Consider the following 15851-nt stretch of genomic DNA (forward strand, 5'->3'; position numbering starts at 1 on the left):
AGGATGTCAGAGTGGAACATTAAACATCTGAAAGCGGAATTAAAAAAAAAAAAGACCCACCTCACGTATTTTTAGGGCATCTGTCCAACTGAATTCAGCCCAATCCAAGACGAACATACAGAATTTATTCATGTGAGTGCTGTTCCCAAGAATAATGTCAAGTACTTCACTATTGTTCAAATGCTTTATTTTAATTTAGGGAGTATATGACATTAATATATACATATACCCTAATCAGACTTAAAAACAGAGGGCAGCAACAAGTAAAGTTGTACTTTGAAGCCTGGACTGACGACATGTAACTGAGACAAAGAGTTCTAAACCTCCCAAATAGTCTCTGCTACCCTCCTCACCTCTTCATTTGCCAAAGGGGAATTTCTCGTTTCTGTTTAACACATTTTTCCCACCATAAGCATCTATTCCTATAATTTCCACAGTTCTCCTATAGGCTTTTTTCCAGCTTCTTTAATTGCTTCTTTAGAGAGGTGATGGATCTCCTTATGCAAGTCTTCTATGTTCTTGGACGCATCAATCACCTATGCCAAGGGGAAGGGGGAAAGAAAAAAAAAATTTTAAAAAAGGAAATGCCCTGGATTGCCTAGCCCGAGTGAGGTGTAGAAATGAGCAATCCAATTAATTTGTTCCCCAGTAAACAGCCCAATTATATCATTTAGTTGTCAATGGGAATAGTTCTTTCATCCAGTTAGGCTCTCTCAGCCGAGCGAATCAAAGGCAAAGTGCCAGGCTGTAAGAATTCCTTATTCTTTTGGCATTTAATCCCCATTCTAGTGACATCAGACTTGAGAGAGCAATGGAGGATGCTGGCTTTAGACGTCCATCTCCGGGACCAGCTGACATTGAAAACAGAGGAAACTCTCGGGCCCACAGGTGCAGCTGAGCTAAGTCGCTGACTCCCCGACTGTCCCGCTGTGGCCGGGGAGGAGCCCCGGCTTCTACTTTTGGTCCTGAGCCGCAGCCTTGAGCAGGGCTTGGGATGTCCAGTCTCGCTTCCAACACCCCAGGTCCTGAGGCGACGGGGGCGGGGGGGAGAGGCAGTGGCTGGGTCTGGGCGGTACGCCTGACCTGGTAACCCTCCACCCTTTGCTGCACCAACTGAGGGGCAAAGGCTGGAAGGCCTCGCAACTTGGGGGTACTGTCTATCCTGCTGAAGTAAAGGGACCTGCCCAGAGAAATGCCAGTCTCCAAAATAAGGAGCACTTAAAAATTATTTTGTACTTTAATGTACTAGTTGGCCTGAGCCAAGAATCAAGAGCTTACTGTATTTTGACGTTTTAGGGGTCTAAATTAGATTTGTAAACCTTGCCAGCCAACTCTGAAATGGAGTGACCTTTGACAGTAGGGCTTGCCCACCTTATTTAAGGTGATCTCACTTAGTCAGCACCTTCCTGGTAGGGTGGGTTGTGCATCATGACCAAAATACAACAGGTACCAAGCAAGAACTTGAGCTCCTGTTCTCAGTCATCCTGCCAATCAGCACCAGCTAACAGGTAAAATTTCCGGCCCAAGCCCTTTCGTGCATGTATCGGACTGAGTGTGATGCTTCTGCAAAAATATAATAATAATGTTGGTATTTTTTAAGCGCTATGTGCAGAGCACTGTTCTAAGCACTGGAGCTGATCAGGGTAATCAGATTGTCCCACGTGAGGCTCACAGTTAATCCCCACTTTACAGATGAGGTAACTGAGGCACAGAGAGTAAAGTGACTTGCCCACAGTCACACAGCTGACAGGTGGCAGAGCTGGGATTCGAACTCATGACCTCTGACTCCCAAGCCTGGGCTCTTTCCACTGAGCCACGCTGCTAGTTGGATAGGCTATTTGAAATTTCCAGAAGCCAGTGACAACCTACCAATTGTAAAAATGGGCCCTGTGGCTGTTGACACTTATGGTTTCCCCTAAACTAAAAATGTACTGGCATTTTTATAAATAAATCATTACATCAACTCGATTTTGCAGACAACTTGGTGAGGCATGTTAAGGTTACTCAGAAATTACAGTCTGAATATGAATTTATGGCATTTTCTTTCAGGGACAAAAATCCAGCCAAAGGAGGAAATGGGTCTGGTTAACCTTCAGCTGAAACTGATGGGCATGTCCAAGTCATCTTATTGTAATTATTATTATTGTGGTATTTGTTAAGCTCTTACTATGTGCTAAGCACTGTTCTAAGCTCTGGGGTGGATACGGGGTAATCAAGTTGCCCCAAATGGGGCTCACGCTTTCAATCCCCATTTTCCAGATGAGGAAACTGAGGCCCAGAGAAGTGAAGTGACTTGTACAGGGTCTAACAGCAGGCAAGTGGCAGAGCCAGGATTAGAACCCACGACTTTCTGACTCCCAGGCCCTTCATGTATTCACTATGCCTTGCCACTTCTCATCCCACCATCATGGGAGCCTGCTGGCTTATCTTGATAGCTTTTCTCTTGTTTGTGACCAGCTGAACGATCAACTTTTCAAGGGAGAATGCACCTTACCTTCCAGTTCAGGGTCTTATCTTTCATCAGCTTGTGAAAAGACTGCAGTGCTTTCTCCTGGAAGGCATTGTTCTCATACCGCTCAGTGCCGAAACTCCCTCGGGTTGCCGCTTCCACCGTGCTCAGCTGAAGAAACAGAATCAGATCTGGTTTGGGGAGCCCCACATCGGGTTGTTTACACCAATCTAGGGAAAAATTCTCCCCAAGGGGAAGAGGAGGGAAAAAAAGGACAAGTGTAAAAAATTTCATTTTAACATTCCTTCCGCTGACTTGGACAATGTCCCCCAAGAATGCCTATACTGGGAAATAATAAAGAATAATTACGGTATTTGTTAAGCGCTTACTATGTGCTAAGCACTGCTCTAAGCACTGGGGGAGATACAAGTTTATCAGGTGGTCCCAACTGGGGCTCACAGTCTCAATCCCCATTTTACAGATGAGTTAACTGAGGCATAGAGAAGTGAAGTGACTTGGCCAAAGTCACCGAGCTGACAAGTGACAGAGGTGGGATTAGGACCCACGACCTCTGACTCCCAAGCCGGGGTTCTTTCCACCGAGCCACGGCCGCTTCTCTACCGTTTTCCTTCCTCAAGGCATGCTGTCTCTTGAAACTCGCTTCTTTGGGCATCTAGGTCAAGGAGGTGGGTAAGTAATTTTCTGATGGGCCTCTCTGCCGGTAGGCCCAGCCCCTGGGGTCCTATGAAGTTACCCAACTCCCCTACATATGGGCGGCAGGGGTTCCTCTCTCTACTCTGGGTGTAGCAGAACCTATTTGGTCTAGGTCCTGAATGCCTAGTCCAGCCTGTAGCTGAACACAGCGGGGTTCGGATGCCCCTCCCTGCGTTTGGGGAGAAGGGGAGATGAGGGTGCTGCTGCAACTCAGTGGCCTCAGTAGTTAACCTGTGTCCAGTCTATATTTCTCAATAGTGCACAGGGGTGTCCACATGTGAGAGAGACCAGTATGGCAACGTTTCCCGAAGTGAGGTCCTGGCCTTGGCCTGTTCTTCTTCTTAGTCCCCCTTGGACCTCCTTCACAGTCAGAGCTTCTCTTGGACTCAGAGGGGGATAAAATCATAACCATAATAATTGTGGTAATTGTTAAGCGCTATGTGCCAGGCACTGTTCGAAGCGCTGGGGTGGATATGAGCAAATCAGGTCGGGCACAGTCCCTGTCCCACATGAGAACCCCGTCTTAATCCTCATTTCACAGATGAGGTAGGAGAAGTAGAGAAGTGAGGTGACTTACCCAAGGTCACCCAGGGTGTCGACAAGTGGCAGATCGGAGATTAGAACCCAGATCCTTTTGACTCCAGGGCCTGTGCTCTCTCCACTAGGCCACGCTGCTTTTCTAGGCCTTGTGGGGATAACCGCAGTGCAGGTCCACTGATAACACTACTTTATTTCCAAGTCACTTTCACATTAATGTAAGCCATTTTGCCTTCATAACATCCTTGTGAGGTGGGAACGGGCAGCTGCTATCATCCCCATTTTTCAGAAGGGGAAATGGAGGGAAGAAGAGGTTAAGAAAAGAGAGTTGCCCCAAGCCACTCAGCAACTAAAAGTAAGAGCTATCCTGGACTAGAGACTAGATCCTTTCTACTACACTGTGCTGCACAGGACTGTGAGCTCCTTAAGGACAGGGAACATATCTCCCAACTCTGTTATGTGTACTCTCCCAAGCGCTTAGTAAGCGCTCTGCACATGGTAACTGCTCAATAGATGCCACTGACCGATACAGGCAGTGACAACCAAAGTGCCTCTTCAACTCATATGCTCTTTTTTTATTGACTGCACTGTGTTGGATCTGATTATTGTCCTTATTGGGATTACCGTACAGGGCTTTGGCAAAGAGTAAGAGCTTAACAAATACCAAAATGGTATTATTATGTCATACTTTCTGCCAACTCTAACACATGTGAATTTATTTTTCATCCTTGTCAGCACTCATGAATGTGTACTCAATTTATTTCGACCACTCTAGCTGGAAATATAATTTTTTTTTGTTCAGCTCCCCTGTTCGAGGGCAAACTACCGCGTGCAGGGAACGTATCCCATCGTTATTCCGTAAGGACTGGGAGGCAGGAAACCAAGGCTCTAATCCCGGCTCCACCTGTTGGGTGACTTGAGCAAGTCACTTGCATTCTTTGGGCCTCAGTTTCCTCCTCTGTAAGACGGGGATAAAATATCTGTTCTCCCTCGACCTCAGACTGTGAACCTACGTGGGACATGGACCGTGTTTGATCTGATTGCATTTGATCGACCCCAGCGCTCAGCCCTCTAGTAAATGGTTAGTACCACAGATGATTATTATTACTGTTATTATTACACTGTAAGTCTTAAGCATCTAATACAATGACTACACCGGGGAAGTGCTCAAAAAACGCTGATGCTACCTACTACTACCACCACTGACAAACTTTCATTTCAAATTTTCCCTTATGAAATAATGTGATTTTTGTGCGTGGGGTTCTTTCATTTATCCAAAGTACTTTCCTATCAGTTCCCTCAATTTATCCTCACAACCTCCCAGACGTAGGAAGAGGTGGATATTAGCGTCTCCATTTAAGAGATGAAGAAACAGAAAGTTTAGGGGACTTGTTCAAGGACGCACAGCAGGCCAGCAGTAAAGCTCACATTTAAAAACAGGCCTCCTGGGTTACAAATATTCTTTCCTCCTCTCTTCCCATGCTCTTTCCATTAGGTTTTGTTGTTCCATTTTTGTCTAATAGGAGAGCAAATCAGGTAGGTATTTTTGCGTTTTCGCGTGTAATCTACACGACGTGTGTAAGCTCAGGAACCAAGCACCCACTTTAGCATTGAGAAATAATGCAGTGAATGGATCGGCAAGCAAAGATTGAAAGAAATGATGAGTTCTGTATTAGGAATGTGAAGAGCCACCAACCTCCATTCACATCATTATTTAACATGGTTTATTATGGTATGGCATGTTACTATTTGAAAAGTCATTTTACTAATATTACAAATGTTTAAAACTCCTCCTATATTCACACATAAAATTGCTGCTTTTTCCTTAATTGCAAGAAGATGGTTAGGATCTCCCAATACTTACCTCTTTGGCACTTGTGAAGGCCACCCCAGAAAAGGCATATCTGTCTACTATAAGGGTGATGCCTTGATTTAACTTTTCCTTCATCAATGGACTAAAAAAAAATAGAGAGAAGAAAAATGATTCTCCAGTACTAAAGTTATCTCTGCTTTTCTAATACAAAAAAGAAACCCATTTTGTTTATACCTAGTTATGAAAGATAAACCTTGATAATGGTACATTAAAAGCAGGAGGCTAATTACATCTCTTCCCTGTAAAGCGATTTTCAGAAAGCAGCCAAAAGCACATTTATATGTTGAATTTAAAATACTAAAAATTTACCAGACTCAGGTGACTTTTTCATTTAGCAAGCCTCCTTTTCCTCTCCAGTTTTCAAGACTGATTCTATGGGAAATGGAGTGACCGGGAAGGGAGAGCAGGCCTTTGTGGGCCAGAGACCACATTTTAATTATCATAATCTCCCTCATGTTCAGGACATGCTTCACTTATTACAAGCGTTTAAGAAATGCTTGAGATTTTCTGACGGTCGGATGCATCAATCCCTGGTCTCCACCCTATGACTGCCCACATCCGCCCCCAACTTGTGCACTTTCCTCTCATCCTAGCCTCAGAGCAGGTGGCAGGACATAATTGGGGATGATGAGGTTAAAGGAGGGACAAGACACTTAAAAGCAAGCGTAAACTATTAGGATTACCTAATGGTTTTCTCTAGACTGTAAACTCACCTCTAGAATGTAAAGTCACTGTGGGCAGGGAACGTTATCTACCAAATCTGCTTACACTGTACTCTCCCCAGAGCTTAGTACAGTGCTCTGCACACAGTAAGCACTCAACAAATATAATTGACTGATTAATTTCCATTAGGCCACACTGGAGAAAGAGCGTGGCCTAGTGGAAGGAGCACAGGACCTCGATTCTAATCCTGGCTCGGCCACTTGTCTGCTGTAAGACCTTGGGCAAGTCGCGTAACTGCTCTGTGCCTCAGTTACCTCATCTGTAAAATGGGGATTAAGACTGGGAGCCCCAAGTAGAACAGGGACTGTGTACAACCTGATGATCTTCTAACTACTCTAGTGCTTAGTATACTGCCTGGCACATAGTAAGCTCTTAACAAAATACCATTTAAGAAAAAAAAAGATTGGAATGGAACAAATTCAGTCTGGGAATCTGGGCGCTCTTCAAAACTGAAGAAGCTTCCCGCAAGTTCTAATCAATCCATCATATTTACTGAGCGTTTACTATGTGCAGAGCACTGGACTAAGCACTTAGGAGAGTAATAATAATAATTGTCGTATTTGTCAAGTGCCCTGTACTAAGCCCTGGGGTAGAGACAAGATAATCGGGTCAGGCAGTCTCTGTCCCACATAGGGCTCCCAGTCTTAATCCCCATTTTAAAGATAACTGAGGCACAGAGAAGTTAAGCGACTTGCCCCAGGTTACGCAGCAGACGAGTGATGGAGCTGGGATTAGTATTTAGGTCCTCTGACTCCCAAGCCGGTGCTCTTTCCACTAGGCCATGCTGCTTCCAACACAAGAGAATTAGCAGACTGGTTCCCTGCCCATTCTCGTGCCAGGAGATGACTCAGGGACCACTGCTCCGCGAGGAAGGGGAGGACAGAGCAGCACCTTTCTCCCTTTCCTCCCAGTTTGGCAAACTGAAAGGAAACTGTTGCTAATTCGTGACGTAGACTAGTTTAATCTAAGGGTTCAAGTTGAAACGGTTCAGAAATTAAACGGTTCTAGCTGAACATTTAAGAAAAAAAATGACTAGGTGGTGGTGTTTTTTTTTACACTTGTTCCCAGCGGTTCGCAGAAAAGAGCAGATGCACTGTGTGATCCTCCAGATTGATCTTCCTCTCCAAGTAAGAGCTCAGCAGCTTTCCAATTTCTGTTGATCGCTCTATAATGAAAAAAATAACAAGTACTATTAGACTCTCTGCCTAGAAAAAAGCTTTACATTACATTTTTTGAACAGCCCATGAGTCTCTGTTCAAAGCCTTGCACTGACTCAAGTACTTCATTGTCATCAAAATCATTCCCATTACCAAGAGTGTTTTCAAGTGTTTATATGTGCAGAATACTGTACAAGGGGCTTGGCTAACAATAGAAATAAGACACAATCATGCCCTCAAAAAAAGCAGATGGAAATTGGCTAACATGTCACATTAAAGCATGAGAATTAATAAATCAGAAGTATTTTTTACGGATATATTTATGCGGTTATGGGACGGGACTGTACAGCGTAATTTTAATGGACAAAGTCCTTCTTGTCTTTTATCGATTTAAAACTTTTTTTGAGATTCAACTAAAACAAGAATGACAGTCTAGCACTATTAATCTCTACGTAATGTAATAGATATATCAAAATTGAAGAATTGTTAAAGACCTAATATGAAGCTGCCCTACTTGTCAGAAAGCAGATCAAATAGCAAAAATCCACTGGTTTATATGTTGTCAAAAAGCTAATCCAGGCTTCTATATCTACATTAGCATGACATTCATTCATTCGTATTTACTGAGCGCTTACTGTATGCAGAGCACTGTACTAAGCATTTGGAAAGTACAATTCAGCAATAAAGAGGGTCTGGGGGGGAAACTGACATCAAGACAAGTTAACAGGCATCAATATAAATAGAATAATACATACATATATACTTGGGTGCCATGCGATGGGGGGAAGAGCAAAGGGAGCAAATCAAGGTGACCCAGGACGGGGAGCTGAGGAAAAGGGGGCTTAGTCTGGGAAGGCCTCTTGGAGGAGGTGAGCCTTCAGTAGGGCTTTGAAGGGGGAGAAGTGCGATTGTTTGGCAGATTTGAGGAGGGAGGACGTGGGCCAGGTGGCAATATGCATGAGAACAAGGCCCAGTGAGAAGGTTAGCACCAGAGGAGCGAAGTGTGTGGGGCTGGGATGTAGAAAGAGAGAAGGGAGATGAGGTAAGAAGGGGCAAGGTGATGGAGAGCTCTGAAGTCAAAAGTGAGGAGTTTTTGTTTAATGTGGAGGTCGATAGGCAACCACTGTGATTTTTAAGGAGGGGGGCGACATGCCCTGAACGTTTCTGTGGAAAGATAATCAGGGCAGTGGAGTGAAATACGGACTGAAGTAGGGAGAGACAGAAGGTTGGGAGATCAGAAAGGAGGCCGATGCAGTCATCCAGCTGGGATAGGATGAGCCATCGTACTGACATGGTAGCGGTTTGGAAGGAGAAGAAAGAGTGGATCTTGGCGATGTTGCGAAAATGAGACCGGCAGGATTTGGTGACGGACTGGATACGTGGGGTGAGTGAGAGCGCGGAGTCAAGGATGACACCAAGGTTGCAGGCTCGTGAGACGGGAAGGATGGTGGTGCCGTCCACAGTGACGGGAAAGTTCAGAAGACAGGGTGTGGGAGGGAAGATAAGGAGCTGTCTTGGGCATGTTTTGAGGTGGCGAGAGGACATCCAACTAGAGATGTCCTAAAGGCAGGAGGCGATGAGAGCCTGGAGGGAGGGAGAGAGAACAGGGGAGGAGATGTAGATTTGGGTGTCATCTGCACAGAGATGAGGGTAGAAGCCTTGGGAGGGAATGAGTTCTCCAAGGGAGTGAGTGTAGATGGAGAATAGAAGGGGACCAAGAACTGAACTTTGAGGGACCCCAAAAGTTAGGGGATGGGAGGAGACTGAGAATGAACAGCCAGAGAGCTAAGAGGAGAACCAAGAGAGGATGGAGTCGGTGATGGGCTTGGGTGTCAATACAGGAAAAGAACTCCTTTTGGCAGGCAGTTAAGGCGAAAAGGGACAAACCTGAAGTGGACAAGGTCAGCCTGACGTTTAGATTTCCGCCAGCAGCGGGCTGTGGCTCGAGCGTAAGGGCGAAGGAGCCGGGCAGTGGAGGTCATCCAGGGCTGTGGGTCAGTGGTGTGAGAGCAACAAAGGGACAGGGGAGTGAATGAGTTGAGTAGAGAGGGTGGTGTGGAGAGCATCTGTTCGGTCATCAAGAGTGGGGATGGAGGCTAGGTGGGGTGCGATGCACTGAGAGAGATAGAAGGGGTGGAGACATTAGGGGGTCTCTGTAGACTAGTACAGATTTAAGGGTACAGAAAAGAGCCCGGGCTTGGGAGTCAAAGGTCAGGGGTTCGAATCCCGGCTCTGCCCCTTGTCAGCTGCATGACTGTGGGCAAGTCACTTAGCTGCTCTGTGCCTCAGTGACCTCATCTTTAAAATGGGGATGAAGACTGTGAGCCTCATGTGGGACAACCTGATGACCCTGTATCTCCCCCAGCGCTCAGAACAGTGCTCGGCACATAGTAAGCGCTTAACAAATGCCAACATTACTAATAATAATGGCATTTGTTAAGTGCTTACTACGTGCCGAGCACTGTTCTAAGCAGTGGGGTACCTGATACAAGGTGATCAGGTTGTCACAGTCTTCATTCCCATTTTAATAATAACAATGTTGGCATTTGTTAAGCGCTTACTATGTGCAGAGCACTGCTGTAAGCGCTGGGGGAGATACAGGGTCATCAGGTGGTGCCACGGGAGCCTCACATTTCATCCCCATTTTCCAGATGAGGTCACTGAAGCCGAGAAAAGAATAATGTTGGTATCTGTTAAGCGCTTACTATGTGCCGAGCACTGTTCTACGCGCTGGGGTAGATATAGGGGAATGAGGGTGTCTTATGGGAGGCTCCCAGTCTTCATCCCCATTTGACAGATGTGGGAACTGAGGCACAGAAAAGTTAATAATAACAACGTGGGTATTTGTTAAGCGCTTCCTATGTGCCGAGCACTGTTCTAAGCGCTGGGGGGGAGATGCGGGGTCATCAGGTGGTCCCACGGGAGGCTCCCATTTCATCCCCATTTTCCAGATGAGGTCACTGAAGCCGAGAAAAGAATAATGTGGGTATCCGTTAAGCGCTTCCTACGTGCAGAGCACTGTTCTAAGCGCTGGAGGGAGATGCAGGGTCATCAGGTGGTCCCACGTGAGGCTCCCATTTCATCCCCATTTTGCAGATGAGGTCACTGAGGCCCAGAGAAGAATAACGTGGGTATCCGTTAAGCGCTTCCTACGTGCAGAGCACTGTTCTAAGCGCTGGGGGGGAGATGCGGAGTCATCAGGTGGTCCCACGTGAGGTTCCCATTTCATCCCCATTTTCCAGATGAGGTCACTGAAGCCGAGAAAAGAATAACGTGGGTATCCGTTAAGCGCTTCCTACATGCAGAGCACTGTTCTGAGCGCTGGGGGGAGCTGCAGGGTCATCAGATCGTCCCACGGGAGGCTCCCATTTCATCCCCATTTTGCAGATGAGGTCACTGAGGCCCAGAGAAGAATAACGTGGGTATCCGTTAAGCGCTTCCTACGTGCAGAGCACTGTTCTAAGCGCTGGGGGGGAGATGCGGGGTCATCAGGTGGTCCCACGTGAGGCTCCCATTTCATCCCCATTTTCCAGATGAGGTCACTGAAGCCGAGAAAAGAATAACGTGGGTATCCGTTAAGCGCTTCCTACGTGCAGAGCACTGTTCTGAGCGCTGGGGGGAGCTGCAGGGTCATCAGATCGTCCCACGGGAGGCTCCCATTTCATCCCCATTTTGCAGATGAGGTCACTGAGGCCCAGAGAAGAATAACGTGGGTATCCGTTAAGCGCTTGCTACGTGCAGAGCACTGTTCTAAGCGCTGGGGGAGCTGCAGGGTCATCAGGTGGTCCCACGGGAGGCTCCCAGTGCATCCCCATTTGACAGATGAGATCACCGAGGCCCAGAGAAGCGACTCCGCCCACGGTCACCCAGCCAAGTGACAGCGCGGGGACCGGCAGCCAAAGCCGGGCGGCCGGGCGGCCGGGCGGCCGGCCCGCCGCTTCTCCTGGAGGAGGGTGTGGCCGCGGCGGGGAGCGCGGCGCTCGGCACCCCGTGGGCGCCCGGCCCCCGCCCGCCGGACCACGGCCTGCGCCTACCCGGGAACCTGAGGAGCTCGGCCGTCTGGCCGCTGGCGCGGAGGGCGTCCACCAAGCGGCGGCCCTGGGTCGTCTTGCCTGCCCGGTCCATGCCCTCCAGCACGATCAAGGCCCCTCGACACCCCGCCGCCATCGCCGCTCCCGCCTCCCCCTCCGCGGAACCTGGGCACTGGGGGGAGGGGGAGGGGGAGGGGGAGGGGGAGGGGGGCGCGCGCCCGAGGCAGGGAGCGCGCGCGGGGGGGGGGCCGCGGGAGAGGGAGGCGGGGCGCGTGCGCAGGGGGGCCGCGGCCACTTTAGCCGGAGGGGCGGCGCGCCCGAGGCAAGGAGCGCGCGCGGGGGGGGGGGCGCGCGGGAGAGGCAGGCGGGGCCTCGGCCACTTTATAGCCGGAGGGGCGGCGCGCCCGAGGCAAGGAGCGCGCGGGAGAGGCAGGCGGGGCGCGTGCGCAGGGCGGCGCGCCCGAGGCAAGGAGCGCGCGCGGGGGGGGGGCGCGCGGGAGAGGCAGGCGGGGCCTCGGCCACTTTATAGCCGGAGGGGCGGCGCGCCCGAGGCAGGGAGCGCGCGCGGGGGAGGCAGGCGGGGCACGCGAAAGGCAGGGGGGCCGCGGCCACTTTATAGCCGGAGGGGCGGCGCGCCCGAGGTAGGGAGCGCGCGCGGGGGGGGCGCGCGGGAGAGGCAGGCGGGGCGCGCGAAAGGCAGGGGGGCCGCAGCCACTTTAGCCGGAGGGGCGGCGCGCCCGAGGCAGGGAGCGCGCGCGCAGGGGGGCCGCGCGGGAGAGGCAGGCGGGGCGCGTGCGCCGGGGGGCCGCGGCCTCTCTAGGGGCCGCGCGCGAAAGGCCGGCGGGCAGCGGGCGCCGTGGGCCGCCGCCACTTTAGTCTGAGGGGCGGCGCGTCCGAGGCAGGGAGCGCGCCCGCAGGGGGGGCCGCGCGAGAAAGGCAGGCGGGGCGCGTGCGCAGTAGGACCGCGGCCGCTCCGGCCTCAGGCGCCGCGCGGGAAAGGCAGGGAGCGTGCGCAGTGGGGCCGCGCGGGAAAGGCAGGGAGCGTGCGCAGTGGGGCCGCGCGCGAAAGGCAGGCGGCGCGCGTGCGCAGTGGGGCCAAGGCCGCTCCAGCCTCAGGCGCCGCGCGGGAAAAGCAGGGAGCGTGCGCAGTGGAGACGCGGCGGGAGGGAGGGCGCCCGGCGGGAACGGCCACGCTGTTCCCCTTCCTGCCTCCGCAGCGCCCCCTGTTAATCGCCTTTGTAATAATACTAATAATGATGATGGCATTTGTTAAGCTATTAATAATAATAATAATAATAATGTTGGTGTTTAAGCGCTTCCTATGTGCAGAGCACTGTTCTAAGCGCTGGGGGAGATACAGGGTCATCAGGTTGTCCCACGTGGGGCTCACAGTCTTCATCCCCATTTTACAGATGAGGGAACTGAGGCCCAGAGAAGTGAAGTGACTTGCCTACAATCAAACAACTGACAAGTGGCAGAGCCGAGATTCGAACCCATGACCTCTGACTCCCAAGCCCTGGCTCTTTCCACTGAGCCACGCTCCTTGTGCCCAGCACTGTTCTAAGCACTGGGGGGCGGTGGGAACTACAAGGTGATCAGGCAGCGTGGCTTAGTGGCAAGAGCCTGGGTTTTGGGAGTCAGAGGTCATGGGTTCGAATCCTGGCTCTGCCTCTCAGCTGTGTGACTTTGTGCAAGTCACTTCACTGGGCCTCAGTTCCCTCATCTGTAAAATGGGGATGAAGACTGTGGGCCCTACGTGGGACAACCTGATTACTTTGTATCTACCCCAGTGCTTAGAACAGTGCTTGGCACTTAGTAAGCGCTTAACAAACGCCAACATTATTATTATTTTCCCATTTGGGGACTCACAGTCTTCATCCCCATTTTACAGATGAGGGAACTGAGGCCCAGAGAAGTGAAGTGACGTGCCCAAAGTCACACAGCTGACAAGCGGCGGAGCTGGAATTAGAACCCATGACTTCTGACTCCCAAGACTGGGCTCTTTCCACTGAGCCACAGTACCTACAGAGGAGCTACTGCAACCTTAACATAATGTTTCTTTGCAAACGGCGGGGAAGCATCAGTCAATGTTCTGTATTTATTGTTAGAGTGTAATATTAATAATAATGGTATTTTGTTGAGCGCTTACTGTGTGCCAAGGACTGTTCTAGGAGCCTGAAACTTTCCTTCTTTGGCCACGGTGTGCTACTGCTCTTGTGTTTGCCATTATCCTTGTCTTTCAGGTTTTTGTTTTCATTTCATCTTTTCTTATGTGTCCATCCCTCTATTTATTCTTAGATGATTGTGAATCCCTTGGGAGCCAGGGGCCAGGTCTACTTTTCACCTGGATATGTTTTCCCAGTGTTTCGTACACAACAGGTGTAATAAATTTCTACTATTATTATTTTTGTGAAGCAGTACAGGGTAGTGGAGAGAGCATGGGCCTGGGAGGCAGCAGCTCATGGGTTCTAATCCTGGCTCTGCCACTTGTCTGTTGTGTGACTTTGGGCAAGTCATTTCACTTCTCTGCACCTCAGTTACCTCATCTGCAAAATGGGGGTGGAGATTGTGAGCCTCACGTGGGACAGGGTCTGCGTCCAACTCGATTTGCTTGTAATAATAATGATGGTATTGGTTAAGCGCTTACTATGGGCCGAGCACTGTTCTAAGCGCTGGGGTAGACACAGGGGAATCAGGTTGTCCCATGTGGGGCTCACCGTCTTCATCCCCATTTTACAGATGAGGTAACTGAGGCACAGAGAAGTGAAGCGACTTGCCCACAGTCACACAGCTGGCAAGTGGCAGAGCCGGGATTTGAACTCATGACCTCTGACTCCAAAGCCCGGGCTCTTTCCACTGAGCCACGCTGCTTGTAGCCACCCTAGAGCTTAGCCTGGCACGTAGTAAGTGCTTAACAAATACTGTGATTATTATTATTACTACTACTAGGAACACCATTCATTCGATCGTATTTCAATGCTTACTGTGTGCAAAGCACTGTGTTCTGTTATAGATCCTATTATTCCTTGACCCAAGGAAGAGGAAGAATATTGCGTGGGAAATTACGTGGGAAGAGCACTGTGCTAAGTGTTTAGTACTAAGCCAATGGCACATGAATGATGGAACAAAGTCTGAGAAAAAGCAATCTCTACAGATTCAGCTTTCAGTGCGGCATCCTTCTGACCATAATAAATAATAACCGAAGAGTTGCTATTAGTATTCTTCAAAGCTTGTGGTTTCTGGTCTTTTTCCCTCATCAAAAGAAGTGGAAGTTTATTTGAAATGGCTCCACTGCCTGCTATTAGATTGACTTGTCAGCTTTTGAAGTCAGAGTTTTATTGAAAATTAGTCTCTGACACAGTTCTAACCTTGTTCGGGTGCAAGTCTTAAATCAGAAACAAATTCATCATTTTTCTTGATGAATAGCTGACTTGCTTTCTAGCGATAACTAAATGACACCTCTCCAGCCATAGAGAGCTAGAAGGTGAACCTGTTCTTTCACTGCTAAAGTCTTCCCTGGCTAGCTGAGAAACTTTGAGCTCCATTTATGCCCACTTCTGCATCATAACATTTAGACACCAAACTTTTTTCAAAATCTTCATCTTCAATTTAATCACATCCAAATTCTAGGCAAAGCATGACTTAAAACTGCGGCGTTGATTTCACAGTTCAGTGTTTCGCTTCAACTGTTGTCCTTTTCTAACATTCCATAAATCACACACAGTGTCCTCCAAACTTTTCCTTTGGAGCTGCAGTGGACATCTTTTAATTCCAACATGGCAGTTTGCTAGATCATCATCACCATTACTCAATATCTGTTACACCCAAGAAACAAATCTAAGGAAGATGAGACACAACACCTGCCTTCAAAGAGCTTATAACCTAATCATATCTCCTCTTTTTCCAGTCTGAGGGTAGGTGTCCCAGCCCCATGTTCCAGGCCAACTTTCTTTTGGTGTTGATAACCCTCCTCCAGATAAATGGCTTCTAATTTCTACTTCATTGTCACAACCTTCTTTCTTTTTCCTTGTGACATGCTGTAAAATATATCCCATCTCTAAAGATCAATTTTTTTTTTTAAAAAAGGGGGGCATTCCCCATGTCACCTGAGAATAGACAAACATACTGGGTTGCTGAGCCAGTCTTAACTGAAATTATAGACTAGGATCTTGTTGCTGTCAGCAGGTCATTTCCAGTAACCTTGGAACATAACCCAGATCCCAACACACATTCATTCATTCACTTGTAGTTATTGAGAGCTTACTCTGTGCAGAGCACTGTACTAAGCACATGGAAAGTACAATTCTGCAACAGTGAGAGACAATCCCTGCCCACACAGGGCTTATGGTGTAGAAGGGGGGAAGACA

The 15851-nt window shown here is 49.0% G+C and overlaps 1 protein-coding gene across 2 annotated transcripts; it reads right to left on the reverse strand.

The window, feature by feature from the left end:
* Positions 1–170: 170 nt before the first annotated feature.
* On the reverse strand, positions 171–11648 carry DTYMK (deoxythymidylate kinase). 2 transcript variants are annotated; one of them, XM_029069553.2, is made up of 5 exons: positions 11488–11648; positions 7353–7461; positions 5565–5655; positions 2495–2620; positions 171–536 (listed from the first exon to the last, which is right to left on the reverse strand). In XM_029069553.2, the coding sequence occupies exons 1-5, from the start codon at positions 11618–11620 to the stop codon at positions 423–425; spliced, it is 573 nt and encodes a 190-aa protein (XP_028925386.1). In that variant the 5' UTR covers positions 11621–11648; the 3' UTR covers positions 171–422. The 2 variants fall into 2 exon arrangements, with proteins under 2 accessions (XP_028925386.1, XP_028925384.1); XM_029069551.2 differs by having other exon boundaries at positions 2495–2692.
* Between the last annotated feature and the right edge of the window lie 4203 nt (positions 11649–15851).

This window comes from Ornithorhynchus anatinus, chromosome 7 (assembly GCF_004115215.2).
Source record: "Ornithorhynchus anatinus isolate Pmale09 chromosome 7, mOrnAna1.pri.v4, whole genome shotgun sequence".
Lineage (NCBI taxonomy): Eukaryota > Metazoa > Chordata > Mammalia > Monotremata > Ornithorhynchidae > Ornithorhynchus > Ornithorhynchus anatinus.

Bases quoted from the DNA above. Each gene is read 5' to 3' on its own strand.
- DTYMK (XM_029069551.2), bottom strand. From the start codon at position 11,620: ATGGCGGCGGGGTGTCGAGGGGCCTTGATCGTGCTGGAGGGCATGGAC. The intron at 7,462-11,487 runs GTAGGCGCAGGC...TTTTCATTATAG, and splicing joins CGAGCTCCTCAGGTTCCCGG to AGCGATCAACAGAAATTGGA. The intron at 5,656-7,352 runs GTAAAAAAAAAC...ATTTTTTTTTAG, and splicing joins GCGAACCGCTGGGAACAAGT to TCCATTGATGAAGGAAAAGT.